Genomic DNA, 16,332 nt, shown 5'->3' on the forward strand with positions numbered 1-16,332 from the left:
AGCTTTAGCCAGACCTTTAAGGTATTCATAGGCTGCAATACCCAAGCTCCCGGTGAGTATCAGTCTCGGAAGGGTCATCATCATGTCTGTTCCCCTCATACTTCTCGTCCATCGCGACTGTAGCCCTTCATTTGGATCCCTATAATATCCTTCAATCGTGCTTCCTTTACCTGGAGTTGCTCCGCAGACACTGTCCCATACGCATCGTTCACTTGCGCAATGACCTTTTCCTTCCACTCCGTTCTCTCATCGCCCTCCACATTTCCTCTTCCCTGCCCATCCCAGACGGTTTGCATAGTGCCACCAAGCTTCTCCAAGAAAGAGCCTATACCACCTTCTCCACCACCATGCTGGTAGCTCTCAAACACACCATTTGCAGCCCATCTTGGTCCCAAACTAGCCATCAAGATCGTGTCCAGATCCTTGGCATTTACCACGTCTTCTTGAACCAGATAGCAAGCTTCCCGTAGGAGCGCGAACGCCAACCGATTGCCCACAAACCCTGGAATCTCTTTTCGGATGACCACGGGCCTATGTCTTGACCCAGGTAGAGAGAAGTACTCCCGAGCAAACTCCACCCGCTCCGCAGAGGTTCCTGGGGCGGGTACAATCTCCAGAAGAGGCATGATATTCGGTGGGTTGAACGGGTGCACAACAAGCAAGCGAGTCTTGTCTTGCATCTTGGCTTGCTGAGTAGAAGCAGCAATTCCAGATGTGCTTGTCCAGAAATGTGCAGAGGGCGGGGCTACTGCTTCAATCTGGGCCCATGTAGACTGTTTCCAATTAACATTTTCTGGTCCCTGCTCCTGGACAATGGTGGCCGACGCGCATGCGCTTTCTAGAGTTGAGTGAATGCGCAGACGGCCGGAAGAGATAAGAGACGCTACCAATGATGTTGGTGGTTGAGAATCAGGACTTGATTCGATGTTGATTGTTGATGAAAGCTCGCTCATGTAGATCGGTAGCGTCTTGGAGACATAGGCCTCGAAGTCTGGTCTGGTGTCGAAGACATCGACTATGTTGCTCTCACGAGAGAGGTGAAGGGCTGCCATGGATATGCCGATGGTTCCCAGACCGATCAAGGCTATCCGCTGTGAGCTGTAAACTGACATGTTGATGATACTAAGGCTTTGTACGACTTGTTGAAGCTATGGACTTGTCCTGTGCAAAGTCCATAAAGAACCAAACGCATATACTGAGCAATTTGTATGACAGTCTGAGTTTATGTTCAGTAGTGAAGCAGCAGTGACTTGCGATTGCGGGGTGTCAGGCACTATGCCCCGCCATCGTAGTTCTTAAGGCCTACTACTAACTAATTGATGAGTCGTCTAGTTCTACATCGAGGACTTGAAGCCGAGGCACGGGACCTGATTTCGGACCGCGGATACTCTACATCTTGAGCACAGAGTCTCGACTTACATGCTCGGATGTTCCCGCTCTCAATACTTGATGATTCATGTTATGCGAGGATAGTAGGTTCGTCCCTACGTCGACGTCATATGAGATTGCCAGTCTGAAGCTAGTCTATCGCAGCCATCCACAGAGGGTCGGAACAATCACTGTGGAATTTAAGCTGATGTTGAAAAAGAAGCGTCTCCATACATTCTTGGCCAGCATTAGACAAGACAAATATACATCCAGAGCTACAATTTGTGTGTATCTTTTCATCTTACTCTACTTGACTGTTACGGACTGCGGAAGACTCCTACTGACGCTAAACCGGAAACGGTTATAGCTAGCCAGCTCCGCGCAACGCGAGATTCGAAAGAGCAACACGCGCCATCTTCCAAGGCAATCAATTAAAGCTCCTGCGCTCTCTCACTTAACCATTTCTATCCCAACCCTCCTTTTGAGTAGCTGGCTCTTCATCCGGCAACTGGCATAATGAGTGAAGGCGACTGTATTTATCCCCCATTCTCACACCATTGTCCTTGTATTCTATATTGCGAGACAGCTGACAGAAATGGCCTCACCTAGGGACCTGCGACGCCAATGACGCCGTCCATCTGACGATCGTCCAACCCGGCGAAACGAAAGCCAAGACAATTTCCAGCTTCCACCCTCAGTTCACATATCCCATCTTTGGCGACGAGGAGCAAATATTCGGCTATAAGGGGTTGATCATCCGCTTGCGGTTCGCAGCCCATGACCTCCGCCCGAATATCAATATCTCTTACGATGAAAAGTTCAAGCCCGTTGGCGATATCGCTGCTGTCGACCTGTTGAAAACGCTGAAGCCGTGGGTTCCTGAAGGTTGGCCGCTATCTGTTCCAAATTGAGAATGATCTGTGTTCCATTATGACTAACCCAGGCGCATAATTTGCAGAGGCCTTCGGTTTACTTCCTGACTATGAGAAAGCCGTCCAGGAGGATGAAGATGCAAAGGACTTTGTACCGCCTGGCAAACTTGTTCACAGCTATGTCACTCGAGACAGGACTTACGAGATATGGGCCGGGTCCCTTGCTGATCCTCAAGTTCGACGACTATTGGACCGCGCACAAGTTTTCGTATCACTGTTCATCGAAGCCGGTACACCCTTGGTCACGGATGATCCTGAATGGACGCTTGAGAGATGGACAGTATACTTTGTGTACGTTATGGACTTGTTGTATGTTTGACTTTGACTGACGAATTTGAAGCTATGAGAAAGTGAAACCGCCCACTCCAACGGCCTCACAGTACTCCATCGTCGGGTATGCGACCACTTATCGCTGGTGGTTTTACCAGAGAGACACTACACAGGGTCCCACCGTCATGAACGACCCATTCCCAGCACCCGAAATCAGACCTGCTCAGCTGCCGGCTCGGTTGCGAATCGCTCAGTTCTTGATTCTCCCTCCTCATCAAGGCTCGGGACATGGGACTCATCTTTACACCACCATTCACGCCGCATGCTTCAAGGACCCAACAATCACCGAACTGACTGTCGAAGACCCAAATGAGGCCTTCGATGCCCTCCGCGACACAGCCGACTACCACATCTTGTTGCCGGAGTTCCTCAGGCACAAGGTAGACATCAACCCCAACCCTTATGGAGAGCTCTCCAAGAAGCAGCGCCCTCGGCGCGTCCCTACGTCGGCACTGATCCCTACGAAGCTGTTGCACGACATCCGCTCATCATTCAAGATTGCCTCCACTCAGTTTGCCCACATCATGGAGATGTATCTTCTTGGTCAAATACCTGCCAAGAATCGCCTAGCCGGGGGAACGAACATGTCCCGACTACTAATCAAAAAGCATAATGCTGAGGATCCCAACGACCGCCGGTACTATTGGTGGCGCATGCTCACCAAGCAGCGTCTCTACAAGCGCCATCGGGATCTCCTCATTCAGCTAGATTTGAGCGAGCGCATCCAGAAGCTGGAGGAGACCGTGACGAACGTCGAGGAGGGCTACGATGCTCTTCTCAAGGCCTTCAACGCCCGCGAGGAAGCGCTAAAGGCCAAAGAAGAGGAGTCCGGTGTGCTTGCAACCCCAGAGTCGACCGCTGTCCTGGGCGAGGCAAGCAGCAGAGATCAGCGGGTAAAGCGGAAGCTCACGGTAGAGGACGAGGAAGATGAAGCAGAGAACGAAGAGGCAGCCAAGCGGACAAAGGTGTGAGCGACGGCGTTACATGTCTCTAGGTACATGCCGTGCACCCACCATTTTCATTGTAATATTAAACATTATGAAATACCAAAAACCACCCTTTTGTTATGAGCCATAATCAGATCCTGAACTCCCATGCTCCACGAATAGTAGTACTGCACATGAGACCATTGTCCCTCACGAATGATAGCTGGGCGGCGGCGACCCCATACTATCCAGGGTGTCGATTGTGCCCGACAACGACTTACAATCCACACTCTTCAAGCTACTCGTCCCCGTCGACAAAGTAACCGTCGCCAGCCCGACTGTCGACGACGCCTCCGTATCCGACTCCTCACCACTTCCACCCTTCGCATTCATATCCACATCATAACCACAAGCCTCCTGACCCGCCACGACCTTAGCCCGCGGTGGTGCATTTTCCCTCACCAACTCTCCCACATACTCCAACGCCTGCCGAAAGCCCTGTATCTCCGCCTGCATAGTCGCAGCTGCATGCCCAATCCCACTCGACCCAGCAAACACCCCCAACTCCGCATCACCTTCACCGTCACCCTCCCCGTCAGACAACCTCCCCATCTCCAGATCCCTCTCCCCAACACCAACAGTGGCCATCACAACCGCCCCATCATCCCCACCAATAAACCCCTGATCCTGACAATAATAAGAAGAATATGAAGTCTTCCCCTCCCACCACTGCCTCCATCGATGTCTCCTCGCAGCGGCTTTATACGCCCGCCGAGCTTTCCGTTCCTCGCGCTGAGCGGCCCTGTCTACTCGGCATCGCTGGCAGCGCATCGTGTTACTGCCGATTCTGTATACAAGGGCGAAGAGCGCAATGATGCAGATGAGGACGGATAGATTAATGAAGTAGTCGCGGAGGGTGAGAGTCGAAAGCTTTTTCAAGAGGGAAGCGAGCCATTGGAAGCTGAGGAGGGAGTGCATGTGGTCATTGTTACTGGGGTTGTTGTTGTTGTTGTTGGTGGTGGTGTTCTCCTTCATGATGGGGGTGTCTATTGGGGTTGTTTAGTATGTAGGATATGTAGATGACGGGTGGGGGACTAACTGCCTGCTTCTGTTGTTGTTGTTGAGATGGTAGTAGTAGATGAGGGTAAAGGAATGGGTGCTGCGGCTGCCAGACGGGGAAAGTTGGTGGTGGTGGTGGTGAGACATATTAGTGTTAACTTTGCTAGCCATTGCATGGTGGTAGTAGTAGTGTGGGAGGTGCTACATGGATGTGGGTTGAAAGACATGAGATGAAGATGATTATATTAATTGGTGCAGTTGGGGTGGATTGATAGTGTATAACGTAGTAAATTCGTAAACATGTAACACACGATGTTGTATTTATGAGCAAACTACATAGGACAGAGGGGGTGAGAGTCACACGGGCTTTAGGACAGAGTTAAAAGAAAGGACATCTTTGGCCCTCGGGCCTCTTCCAAGCCCGGAGACAGACGGGGTTCACTAAAGGTACCCTGTCTCATTAATTAGTGAGCATTATAGCTAGTTAGTCAAACTAAGTAGGGCACGTTACTGTGCTCTCACTGGTGCCAATCCAGATAAGAAGCAACGCCCGGCGGATCTCGGCGCCACATTTATCCGGCACCCTCCGTCGTTGCGAGCACCGCTGCTGGGCAGCTCGCGGGGAGCTTCTTGGATTCATATTCACTCTGACGTCGTCAAGAAGGCTTTTATTTCTTTTTGAACTAGCCCACCAAACTTAGGAGGATACGGCGACTCAGTTAGAGTGCTTTAGTCCTTTGCTTTCCACCTCCTACGAGTTGATAGCATCTGTGTCTCTATTCACCCAAAACATTGACCCGCCCATATTGGTCGCCAGATTGCAAGATGGTAATCACCCCTGGAGCTAAGCGTATTTCATCATATCTGCTGCGGCTACTGACATCAACTCGAACAGTTACCTCTCGGTCTCCTGACGGCCGCGCAAGGCCACCCCATGCTCGTGGAACTCAAGAACGGCGAAACCCTCAACGGACACCTTGCCAATTGCGACAACTGGATGAACCTGATACTCAAGGAAGTTGTTCAGACAAGCCCCGAAGGCGACCGCTTCTTCCGGCTACCGGAGGTCTACGTCAGAGGAAACAATGTGAGTCGCTTGCCTGTCCACCAAGGATCCCAAATCCATGCAATGCCTCCCCTTCCTTCTTCCCGTCTAATCGCTTATAGATCAAATACCTACGGATTCCAGAAGAAATCATAGAGATGGTCAAGGAGCAACAGCAGAACCAGTCGCAAAATCGCAACCGCGGGCCGCGTGAGGGTGGTCGGGGTGACCGAGGTCGGGGTGGAGGCCGGGGTCGTGGACGGGGCCGCGGCCGTGGTGGTAGAGACGCTTGAGATGTTATCGGTTTTTTTATTATCTACGAAAGAATGAGAGAGCTTATGAGCGATACCCCGGGGGGCAAGGTTTAGTAGGGATTGAGTTCGCTAGGAAATGTCCGTTTTTGACGGGTTAGTCGAGCATGGCCTTGGCGTATCTGGTTGTATTTGTCAATGGGAAAACATGCCACCTAGGCTTCCTTCTCTCCAATAAAAAAGTAGTGTAGTATTTAGTCGAAAAGTCAGACTAGGAGAAGATTTGTTGAGCCGTGTTCGCGGGCTTCGTCTCTGTAACTTTGCATGCATAGCGTCACGGTCACGTGCAGATATAGAGCTTCTTTCGGGGGACAGACCAAGTTGTAGAGAAACTTCCGTCACCGCAAGGGCTCGAGATGCCGCGAACGACCCTGGTACTCGATGGACTATGGTACTGTCTTTGTCCGTCGTTTAACACTGCAACTTTCAATCGAGTCACACCTTCCTTTACAGCAGGGAGACGCATCCTTAAACAGAATCGCATAACCGCTCTACGAAGCTCAATTTCGGATTCTCCGCGAAGATGTCTCACCAACCTTACCCCACGACCGACCGACGCAGCCATTGAAATCGTCGAAGATAATAGCCACAATACCACGCATTCCTCATCAGCCTCCAATCAACAACCTCTCGAGTCTGACGATGCAGACGCGCAGGACAATGTACGCCCGGGGGACCTTTTATCGCCAATGGAGCGATTGACCAAGCCGCCACCGGGCGTACCCAAGTATTTCAAACACTTGCCTTCGCAGCGTTTAGAGAATAGACTACAAGATCGAGTAGCTCGATACCCGAGAGTGTTGAGCGCAACGCAAATCCTGCGTGTTCTCATCCGAGACCGCCATGTCCGCCCGGAGATGCGACATTACCGGGGGTTAATTCTCGCCAATTCGGACCCTGAGCGTGGGTCGCCACAGGCTGTTCGCGCATTGTTGAAGGAGATGGAGGAGAATGGGATTCCGGCTGATTCGGGGACACTTCATGCAGCGCTGCAGGTATGATCTTCGATTCCGGGGACGAGGCACTTGCTGACGTACTCGCTTTTACTCTCAGGTTCTTGCGGTTCATCCGGATTATTTGCTACGTCAAGAAATCGTGCGCACACTTCGAGACCGATGGCTTCCGCTGAGCCCGGCTGGTTGGCACTTTGTGGTCGCGGGGTTGATTCGAGAGCACCAGTTCGAGCTGGCGTTGGATCATGTCGAGCAGATGGAGAGGAAGGGTATGGTGGTTGAGAGTTGGCTGCATAGCATGCTGATCTACTATCTTTCTGATTTTGGGGAGTTCGACGAGGTGGTCCGGTTGATGCGCTCACGAACAAGTCAGGGCTTGGACATGAGCTCGGAGTTGTGGTTGTACGTGCTGGAGGTGGCGAGTGCTGCTCTCCACTACGATACTACACGGTATATCTGGAGGCAGATGGTGGAGCTGAGATATCTTCATCCTGATTATCCGCTGTGCAGCAATGTCCTTACTGTGGCTGCGCGCACTGGAGACACCGAGTTGGCGGCGTCGGTGATCCGCTTCCTCGTCGAGGTCAATGTGCAGCCTCAATTGGATGACTACGAGAAAATGGTGGAAGCCCATGCCGTGTCGGGATCCTTGTATGCTGCATTCGAAGTGCTGTGTAAGATGCATATGGCGGATATTGCGGTCGAACCCCGCTCCACGCGTGCCATTCTTACGCATTTGCTGCACAGCAGAACAACCCCACGGGGCGCATGGACGATGCTCAAGCAATTGAAGGCTACCAAACTGACAGTCCCGCTTGGCTGCGCCAAAGTGGTGCTGGAGATGTGCGAGCACGGAGCCCTCGATAACCCCTCGGTGGTATACGAAGGCATTGCGTTCTACAAGGAACTTTATGCGCTCTGTCCAGACAAGGCCGACGTCACCGTCTACAACGTCCTCCTCGGGATGTGTCGACGGGCGCGCAATACCGAGGCGGGCATGTTCATCGCAAAAGAGATGGCATCCCTCGGGGTGGTTCCGGACCAAGGAACGTTTGAGCATCTCATCGTCATGTGCCTGGAAGCAGGCAACTTCGAGTCCGGGTATATGTACCTGCAAGATCTGCTGGGACGGGGGATCCGCCCCGGCGAGGAGACACGAGCCGCCATCCGGGAGCTCTGTTCTCCATCAGAAGACCCATTTGCGTCCCGCCTCAGGCATCATCCGCAGATCCAGGATGGGTCGGTCGGATGTCTGGTGGACGAGATCAGTAATACTCACGAGCCGCCCGATTCGGCGGAGCAGCAGCAGGAGGAGGGGGGGGAGAAGGAGGAGGACGGGAAAGAGGAGTCGTTTCATCGCTCGGGACAGACACCGGCCCAGGCAGAGATGGAACGGCAGGCGTTGCACAAACTCCGACGGGCCGCAGCCAAGGAGAGACGCAAGCGAAAGCGACGACTCGCAGCCATCGCACAGGGGCAAGAAGAGGAAGGCTGGATGGACTACGAGCCAGGGGGGCTTATCCCTGAGGACCAGCTCAATGCGAAGAGCAGCAGTTGAGCTGGGGATAGGGATGGGCAGCTAGAAAGGGGGGGAGTGTATCCTCACTTCGTGTATACTATTACTGTATTTAGTGAACATTCTTGGCCCCAATGCCAACTACTCTAGTAAGCGATGTATTTAATTTTAACAACAGGATACACGCTGACAGGCATCAATTGAGCTGTCAGGAGAAAGTCTTGCTAGACAGATGCTCGTGCCACTCTGTAAATATAACAAACGTGCACTGCTTATCCGGGAAATTCGGAGAAAAGAGGAACGGGGGGAGAAAGAAAGGTAAAACAAGCGCAAGCAGCCGAGGACAGGAAGGATTCAGCCACAGAGTAATCCACCAGGAACCATGCAGTCGGAGGATAAAAAGTCAACCCGCAAATCTACTCCAGTTTCCGTCTATCTAGTCTAGTAACTAGTATCTATCTACCCCTGCTCTTATGTATAGTTTAGTGGGTTTTTAGTTCTGTTTAGTGTGAACTAGGAACCCCATCTGCGACACGCGGGCGCAACATAATGGAACCATGCGAGGAACCTCAAACCGCCGTTAGAATCAAATTGCCCGGATTTTCAGCCCAGACCAGCGGTTTGAACTGGAGAGAAACCGGCATGGCTTTTGCTTTTGTCCCACTTGTCGGAGGAATTGAGGTTTGATTTGTTTCGTGCGGGATTTTGCCGGGAAAAAGTTCAAGTACCTCCTGAACTAGATTAATTGTTGGTTCACCTGATGTTTGCTGTTATGTTGTGAGTGTTTCTATTCTTATCCAGGCTGCATGAGATTAGGATCGGCTTGCATGGACCCTAGGGACTAACAGCCTAACAGGACAGTATGTAGTTGGAAGTAAGGGAATCTATGCATGAGTTGTCAATTGATTCTAGTTATCGTAGATGGGGTAAAAATCATGTCAGTTTTGGTTCATCAGCCAGCACAGACTATCCTTTTTGTGTTTCTCCCTCGTGTACCCATGCAAATCAATGATAAACCTTGTAGTTCTTCATCACTTTGAGCCAAGGGATGGACTCATACTAAGGAGACAGAAACACACCAACACACACCGATCCCTTTTTAGTTCAAGGGATCGTCGCAGTTGGACCAATGCTGGTTCGTTTCACCCGCCGCTCCACTTTCTCTTGCTCTCTGTTGGGGTCGAAATTAGAAGCAGTTCAGACACAAGACGGTTTTTGTTCAAGTTGTGCCTGTTTCTTGTTCCCCTCGCCACCGGCACATCCTTCCCCGGCTTATAACTATTCGCCTCTGTCCATCTTCTTTCCTCTCACTACTATCTACTATCTACTTTCTTCGCTTTTATACAAAAGTATCATATCTCATTCCACCCTATTGATAATACTTAATTCTCTCTCTGTCTCTACTACCTTAATTATCAACTACCGTTCAATTCTCCAACGATAGACATACATCTGCCATCCGCCACTCGGATATACTTCAGATTTACTACTACCACCACACAAACACAAGAACATTCAATACACACTCCATCACCATGCAACTCCTCAACTACCTCCCCGTCGCTCTCACCACCCTCGGGCTCACAGCCTCTGCCTCTCCCCTCCGTCGTGCCGACAGCCCAGCCCTAACCTGGCACGTCTCCAACTTCACCACCGGCTGCTCCCCGGCCGCCTGCACCTACAGCTTCAACATCTACGGCGTCGCCACCGCCAACACCCCAGGTTTCAACGCCACCTGCACTGGCAGCTCCAACTCCAACTCGACCACCTTGGTTAAGTGTGGTAACAACTCTCAGGTGCTGTCGCGAATGCAGCCCGCTACCTACCCGGAATGGAACATTCGGGTCGAGCATGCCTGGACTGAGCCCGGCGACATGGAATTCTATGCTTTTGGAGAGGCGAATGTCACTTCCCCGACGCCCCAGTTCATCATTCCTGTTACCCAGGAGTATGGTGTCGCTTAAATGCTCCTTCTGAGACTGGTCGATAAGGGGTGTTCGGAAGTCAATGACTTGAGGTCATGAATGGGAACTATTACAGTATAGACGATGGATGGAAAGAGGGCAAAATACTAAAGTATATGTGTTTTTCATTAGTTATGTATCATATGGGTTGGGCTTGATGAGCTGGTTCTTCTTTAATGGCTGCTTACAGTTGGATTTTGGTTGGGGTATGAATAGGGTCAAGGATCTAATGTCTGGTTACAGGATGGTCTGGTCATGATGATTGATTGATTGATCTGGAAAATATCAATTAGTATAGTCGAATACACCAAGATACCAATACAGAAATATTATATATGATTATGAGTTTCTTGTCCTTGATATCAACATCCCGTAGACTGGGAGATGAATTGATGGGGTGGGAATGTGCCCCAGTGACATCATCCCGACCCTGCAAATAATCGAGTGAATGTTATCCCCGACAAGCTTGACCGGCTTGCACTGCCTCTCCCCTGTCAATCAATCACTCCCTGCTCGGCCTATCTCACTCCATGACGATTATATGGAATATATAACCTGGCACAGGCCTGTCCTTTTGATCTGGACCATCCATCTTCCAAGAGAATCGCCAGGTTGACCCGTGCGTCATTCGCCTGGCCACCTTGTCTCCGCCACGATCCCCTCACGATTCAGGTCAGTCTTGGAAGCTAGTTACACTTCTCCCCCTTACATGCTCCGGAGCACTCCATTAACAGGCTAGTAGAAGATCTAGGTCTCTTGATCTTATGGTAAGCACTACGGTTCTACAGCCATTCTGGATTCCTATTTGCTGACCAGAAATGATTGGAGCTATGTAGGCTTCGATCCTCCGGCAGATTGTTGCCGGCCCCCGGTTACAACATCCTGAAGCTGGTCTGGACTTGTGCTATGTGACTGATAACAGTAAGCCACCAACCCTATTATTTACCCCTGCCCAATTACTCCCTCATATTAACTTATTGCCCTGCTCCTGCGCGCCGTCAGTCATCGCAACCTCCGGTCCCTCCTCCAACTACCCGCAACGCGCCTACAGAAACCCCCTGGACGAGCTTGTCAAATTCCTCGACTACAAACATGGCTCCGACTGGTGCATTTGGGAGTTCCGTGCTGAAGGCACCGGCTATCCCGACTCAGAGGTCTATAACCGCATTCACCACTACCCGTGGCCCGATCACCATCCGCCCCCGTTTGCGCTCATCCCCGCCATGACGGGCAGTATGCGCAATTGGATCCATCGACTCGACGAGCCTGACACTAAAGACGAGAAGGGTAAGAAGAAAGATAGGGTTGCTGTCGTCCATTGCAAGGCCGGAAAAGGCCGCAGCGGCACGGTAGCCTGCAGCTACCTAATCAGCCAGGAAGGGTGGAAGGCAGACGATGCACTGCAACGGTTCACCGAGCGGCGAATGCGAGTCGGGTTCGGTGCAGGGGTGAGTATTCCCAGTCAGTTGCGATGGGTGGGATACGTGGATCAGTGGACGAACCAGATGGGTAAGAAGTATATCGAGCGGCCGGTGGAGATCCTTGAAGTGCATGTGTGGGGGCTGAGAGATGGAGTCAAGGTCGCGGTAGAGGGGTTCGAGGACAACGGGAAGAAGATCAAAAAGTACCATCTCTTCCATCGGAGTGAGCGCACGGTAGTCGACGATGGAAAGTCCAAGACGATGCCCCCTAACATAGTAACAAACGGTCATCTCAATGATACCAACAAAAATCAACCCCGATCCGCTGCGACATTTCCGCCCAGAACAGAGGACAGCCCTCACTCGTCCACCGACTCCCCCGCGAGAGCAGACACTCCCCCGAAACACGTCTCTGCCATGGTCTTCCGGCCCCATTCTCCCATCAGCATCCCCACCTCCGATGTAAACATCGACTTCGAACGACGCAGCAAGGCCGCCTACACCGGCTGGGCCATGGTAACATCCATCGCGCACGTCTGGTTCAACGCCTACTTTGAAGGCGGCGACCAGCACGACTCCGGCGTCTTCGAAGCTGAATGGGACGCCCTCGACGGCATCAAAGGCACCACGCGCAAGGGCGTCAAAGCCTTAGACCGAGTAAAAGTCGTCTGGCAGTACGCCAACCAACCAGGCACTTCCCACGCCGACACAGGGAAACCCATCTCGGAGCCCAAGCCCGGCGAACCAATTCCAGAAACCCAGCCACCGGACTGGCACATCCATAGCACTGGCACTGACTCCCCACGAGACCAAGAAGACGAGAATACACCTCCCCCGCCTCCATCCAAAGAACTAGAAGCCGCCAAGGATTCCGAGTCAGAACAAGACAGCAGTTCAACCAAACATAAACATAAAGACAAACATACCACGAAAGAGCACGAGCATGACCACCCTCTCCTCTCGGATCTCAGCGTCGCAGCTGCAACCGCCGTGTCTTCAATACCAGGACTAGGCAAGCAGCTCGGTCTCCGCAAACAAACCGACGAAAGCAAAGACGTGAGTCTCGCTGGAAGTAGCGAGGATGAGTCGGGAAGAAGTTCTACTGCTGCTCCTTCACAGGGAAAGAAAGGCATGAAGAAAGAGTGGTCATCTGTGGATGAAGATAAATAATAAATAACACACAGTTTGATCTTCTTCCTGGGGGCGATGGTTGTACATAAAGCAATGAATAGTTTAGTCTGTCTCTATATGATATCTGTACACGAAGGACGTTCGATTGGACTGGACTGGAGGGAACTGAACTAGGCGTTATCTGTAAATAGTAGTAATACACGATACAATTCAATCAAATACGGATGTATTGGCAGCGAATGAACTATTTATTTTCTGACTGATAAATTACTATGGTGATTTTCCCAATTTCGGGTGCGTGTGCCCGCGTGCTTTTCTATCCAAACTCGATAATAGTAGTAACAGCTGCTAGGATACCTTGAATAATACTACCAACTACGGGATGATCACTACCAGTATTTATTGAACTAAATAACTGAACGTAGTGTATTTAGATTATTGTTATGAAAAAGTGCAGTCTGGGCCTGGTAAGGAAGGTACTGGCAAGCATGCTGCAGGACACATATAATCAATCATACGTACTATTGAAGTTACGTATCAAGACAGTACCACACTGTGCTAGCATATGTAAAGTAATATTATCTACAAATAATGCTTTGCTTGCTTTTGCTAGTAGTAAGAAAAAAGAAAAGGTTCCACAGAATCAACTCAACTCAACTCCAACCTTAGAAATCATCCTGCAATATACAACAAACTCCACATAATATGCCACATGCAAAATGACGATGTGCCCATGTCAACAATTTTAATGTCTACAGCGGCACGAACCCCTCCATGCGTTGTCTCGCCTCCCGCTCTTCACGCCGCAACCGATCATTTTTCTTGCGCTCGTACACGGCGCGCACCACACGCTTGACCTGATCCTCTCCCTGGGCGAAGTTCGCCTTAGCGAGACCGACTACAGAGTCGATCTGTTCTGGCGTGTAGACGAAGTTCCATGTGGAGAGGAAGTCGTCCACGTCGGGGTTGATGGAGCCCGGGTGTGGGGTCAGAGGCTTAGCTGGGTCGGAGACGCGGGGTTTGGAAGTATTTTCGGATTTGTGGGCGGGTGTGCGGGACTTGTGGAGAGAGGAGCTGGTGGGGAGCTCCGGAGCGGACGGATTGGGAAGTAAGGGGAAGTAGACGACGGCGATGCCTGCGTCTGGGCGCATGAGGTGAAAGTCGGATTCGGAGTGATCGGTGTCTTGGGGATGGAAGAGGCGCTTGGATGGAGGGGGTTCTTGGCCCGAGACCATTTCTTGGGTTGTGCCTACCCAGATGTTGCAGTAGTCGAGGTCGGTGGAGGTGGATGGATTGTCCTTGTTCTGGTTCTTATTCTCTGTGGGTGGGGTGGTGGTGGTGGTGGTAAGGCTGTTTGGTTTGCTCTTGTCCTGGGCTTCGGCCATCTTGTTGGCTAGCTCTTGCTGGGAGATGTTCTGGGCCTGGCGGAGCGCTTCTTCGGTTTGTTTGAGTTGCTCGTCTTCCCTGGGCCAGCCAGCGCCTATTGGCCAGCCCTTCACACCTCGTTGGCGGGCATACCCGTCCACAACGGAGAGCCAGTTCTCTTGTTTGATATCAGCTGATGCGTCAAAGGCGATGATGACATCTACGTCTCTGCCGGGTCTGAGGAGCGGGTAGATAGGGAGGTTGTTGCTCATGCCTGCGTCCATGAGCCGAAGATGGCGGCTTCGAAAGATAGACTCCGGACAGGACGGTGGCAGCTGGTCTTTCATACCAAGCACGTAGTTTGGTATGGTGGCTGGGTCAATCGGGTGAACCCGAACGAGATCCTTCGTCTTGCCTTGGATGAGAGAGTCTATGCCGCTAAGGCCTGCGATGCCTTTGATGACAGGGCGTATCTCCTTGTAGTAGTGTGACAGTGTAGCACAGAAAGCACTTCCCCAAACACCCATCAATGCAGGAACGCGCAGCTCAGGGATGGGGGAGATCTCCTCGGGCTTGACATTGACTCCACCGCTGAAGTGTCTTCCCAGCGCCCATGTCGGTATTCCCGCGCTGAGTTCCTCGCAGAAAAATTCATAGGGAGTGAATTCAAACCACTGAAACCATGCCTCGCTCTTCGACTCCTTGATCAAGTCTTCTGGCTTCTCTCGTTTCTCGGGGTTCTCTTGATTCTCGAGCACAGGAATCTCATGGCGGACGGCCGTGTAGATGGGAAGTGGATGAGCTCCAGAGGTGAGATTGTACCTTTGATTCGATAGCTTTAGATCTCTGTCGCAGACACCTAATTCTCCCTTAGGCACCAGCAGCCGTGCAGCTAAGAGCATGCCGTAAATATCCACCAAGCCAAAATCGGCACCGGGATCACCCTTCAACTTTTCAACCAGACCGCTGAGAAGGTACTTGTTCGTGGGAGCATTGGTAAGTAGCTTGAGGGCTGCCGGCGGAAAGGCCAGATGGATACCCAGTCGGTTCTTCAGATGGTCGACCATTTTGTTGAAATTGCGCCCCGTGATGGACGAGTGGTACAGGGTCTGCAGCCAGCAACTGCCACTAACGCCAGCAGTATAAGTAACACAATCCCATAGGCCAGCTTCTTGAGTAGCTAAATACGAGCCGGTGCCAGCCACAAGTGCACGCAGGCCGCCGCCCGAGCCGCACATGGCAATGATAGGAACATCGTCCGGATGTATATCATTTTCAGGGATGTCCAGATAAGAGGCTAGCGCTGTGATTGCGTATTTTTGCCGTTTCTGTCTGAACGCCAATTCTTCATTGCAGAGTGTATCCCCAACACGAACCTTGGCCTTCAGCAGAATTTCTGGATTGATGTCTGGGTCGTGAGCTTCGTGCCAGATATCATCTGCAAGGGAGCCAGGCGCCATGGAAAGCTCACGCTGGAGCTTCTGCACCGACAGTGGAAGCAATCGGGTCCAATCCGGAATGATCCAGTCTTTGATGTTATCGAGCTCAATCCAGTCGGGAGTGCCCACAGCCTGCTTTACCCCCTCGAACTTTTGCAGTACATTCGTCCATACCGAGCCTGCATCATGGTGCGGGTCTTCCTTGGAACCATGACCCAAAGGGTTCCAATCCGAGCCTCCGGATGATTTATCCGACCGTTTATCAGAACCCCGGGTTGAGCTTGTTGAAAAGAAGCCTTTGGGATCGGTCTGCAGCAACAATTGCTTATTCGACTGGGTTCGGCCACCTGAGGTATAGAGGAGACCGCCGCCTAAGGCAATCAAAAGGGTAGGAGGAACAGTCCAGCGTAAACGCAGTGCCCTGGCAGCCCCCATGTTGCAATGGGTACCGCGGAGAATTGGGGAGGTGGCGGGAAGCAACATGCAAGTGATGAAGCCATAGCGGCCAGACCACGACGATCGTGGCCGGACTCCATTCTTAAAGCGAAGCTGGAGCTGCAAGACGCGCCGGG

At 51.7% G+C, this 16,332-nt stretch overlaps 8 protein-coding genes across 8 annotated transcripts; 5 read left to right on the forward strand and 3 right to left on the reverse strand.

The window, feature by feature from the left end:
* Nucleotides 1-95: 95 nt before the first annotated feature.
* On the reverse strand, nucleotides 96-1,112 carry ASPBRDRAFT_115376 (uncharacterized protein; the record flags this gene model as incomplete). The annotated part of the gene is made up of 1 exon (XM_067616893.1): nucleotides 96-1,112. One exon carries the CDS (start codon nucleotides 1,110-1,112, stop codon nucleotides 96-98), a length of 1,017 nt encoding a protein of 338 aa, XP_067483602.1.
* Nucleotides 1,113-1,792: 680 nt separating this feature from the next.
* hat1 (histone acetyltransferase catalytic subunit HAT1) lies at nucleotides 1,793-3,684 on the forward strand. The gene is made up of 4 exons (XM_067624391.1): nucleotides 1,793-1,900; nucleotides 1,978-2,253; nucleotides 2,327-2,591; nucleotides 2,641-3,684. Exons 1-4 carry the CDS (start codon nucleotides 1,885-1,887, stop codon nucleotides 3,599-3,601), a joined length of 1,518 nt encoding a protein of 505 aa, XP_067483603.1. The 5' UTR covers nucleotides 1,793-1,884; the 3' UTR covers nucleotides 3,602-3,684.
* ASPBRDRAFT_117689 (uncharacterized protein) lies at nucleotides 3,667-4,591 on the reverse strand (the record flags this gene model as incomplete). The annotated part of the gene is made up of 2 exons (XM_067617113.1): nucleotides 3,667-3,800; nucleotides 3,838-4,591. 2 exons carry the CDS (start codon nucleotides 4,589-4,591, stop codon nucleotides 3,667-3,669), a joined length of 888 nt encoding a protein of 295 aa, XP_067483604.1.
* Nucleotides 4,592-5,182: 591 nt separating this feature from the next.
* ASPBRDRAFT_38791 (U6 snRNA-associated Sm-like protein LSm4) lies at nucleotides 5,183-6,205 on the forward strand. Its single transcript, XM_067624005.1, has 3 exons — nucleotides 5,183-5,443; nucleotides 5,511-5,702; nucleotides 5,783-6,205. Exons 1-3 carry the CDS (start codon nucleotides 5,441-5,443, stop codon nucleotides 5,951-5,953), a joined length of 366 nt encoding a protein of 121 aa, XP_067483605.1. The 5' UTR covers nucleotides 5,183-5,440; the 3' UTR covers nucleotides 5,954-6,205.
* Nucleotides 6,206-6,327: 122 nt separating this feature from the next.
* ASPBRDRAFT_192507 (pentatricopeptide repeat protein) lies at nucleotides 6,328-8,482 on the forward strand (the record flags this gene model as incomplete). Its single annotated transcript, XM_067620493.1, has 2 exons — nucleotides 6,328-6,966; nucleotides 7,025-8,482. 2 exons carry the CDS (start codon nucleotides 6,328-6,330, stop codon nucleotides 8,480-8,482), a joined length of 2,097 nt encoding a protein of 698 aa, XP_067483606.1.
* A 1,074-nt stretch (nucleotides 8,483-9,556) lies between these two features.
* ASPBRDRAFT_38793 (uncharacterized protein) lies at nucleotides 9,557-10,743 on the forward strand. Its single transcript, XM_067624006.1, has one exon. The coding sequence runs from the start codon at nucleotides 9,976-9,978 to the stop codon at nucleotides 10,402-10,404; it is 429 nt and encodes a 142-aa protein (XP_067483607.1). The 5' UTR covers nucleotides 9,557-9,975; the 3' UTR covers nucleotides 10,405-10,743.
* Nucleotides 10,744-10,896: 153 nt separating this feature from the next.
* Nucleotides 10,897-13,194, forward strand: ASPBRDRAFT_170247 (putative phosphatidylinositol-3,4,5-trisphosphate 3-phosphatase). The gene is made up of 4 exons (XM_067619676.1): nucleotides 10,897-11,076; nucleotides 11,147-11,171; nucleotides 11,241-11,325; nucleotides 11,407-13,194. Exons 2-4 carry the CDS (start codon nucleotides 11,169-11,171, stop codon nucleotides 12,993-12,995), a joined length of 1,677 nt encoding a protein of 558 aa, XP_067483608.1. The 5' UTR covers nucleotides 10,897-11,076; nucleotides 11,147-11,168; the 3' UTR covers nucleotides 12,996-13,194.
* Nucleotides 13,195-13,493: 299 nt separating this feature from the next.
* ASPBRDRAFT_38795 (putative phospholipase A2 (PlaA)) lies at nucleotides 13,494-16,291 on the reverse strand. Its single transcript, XM_067624007.1, has one exon. It carries the CDS (start codon nucleotides 16,193-16,195, stop codon nucleotides 13,709-13,711), a length of 2,487 nt encoding a protein of 828 aa, XP_067483609.1. The 5' UTR covers nucleotides 16,196-16,291; the 3' UTR covers nucleotides 13,494-13,708.
* Between the last annotated feature and the right edge of the window lie 41 nt (nucleotides 16,292-16,332).

Source organism: Aspergillus brasiliensis, assembly GCF_001889945.1.
Source record: "Aspergillus brasiliensis CBS 101740 unplaced genomic scaffold ASPBRscaffold_2, whole genome shotgun sequence".
Taxonomy (NCBI): domain Eukaryota; kingdom Fungi; phylum Ascomycota; class Eurotiomycetes; order Eurotiales; family Aspergillaceae; genus Aspergillus; species Aspergillus brasiliensis.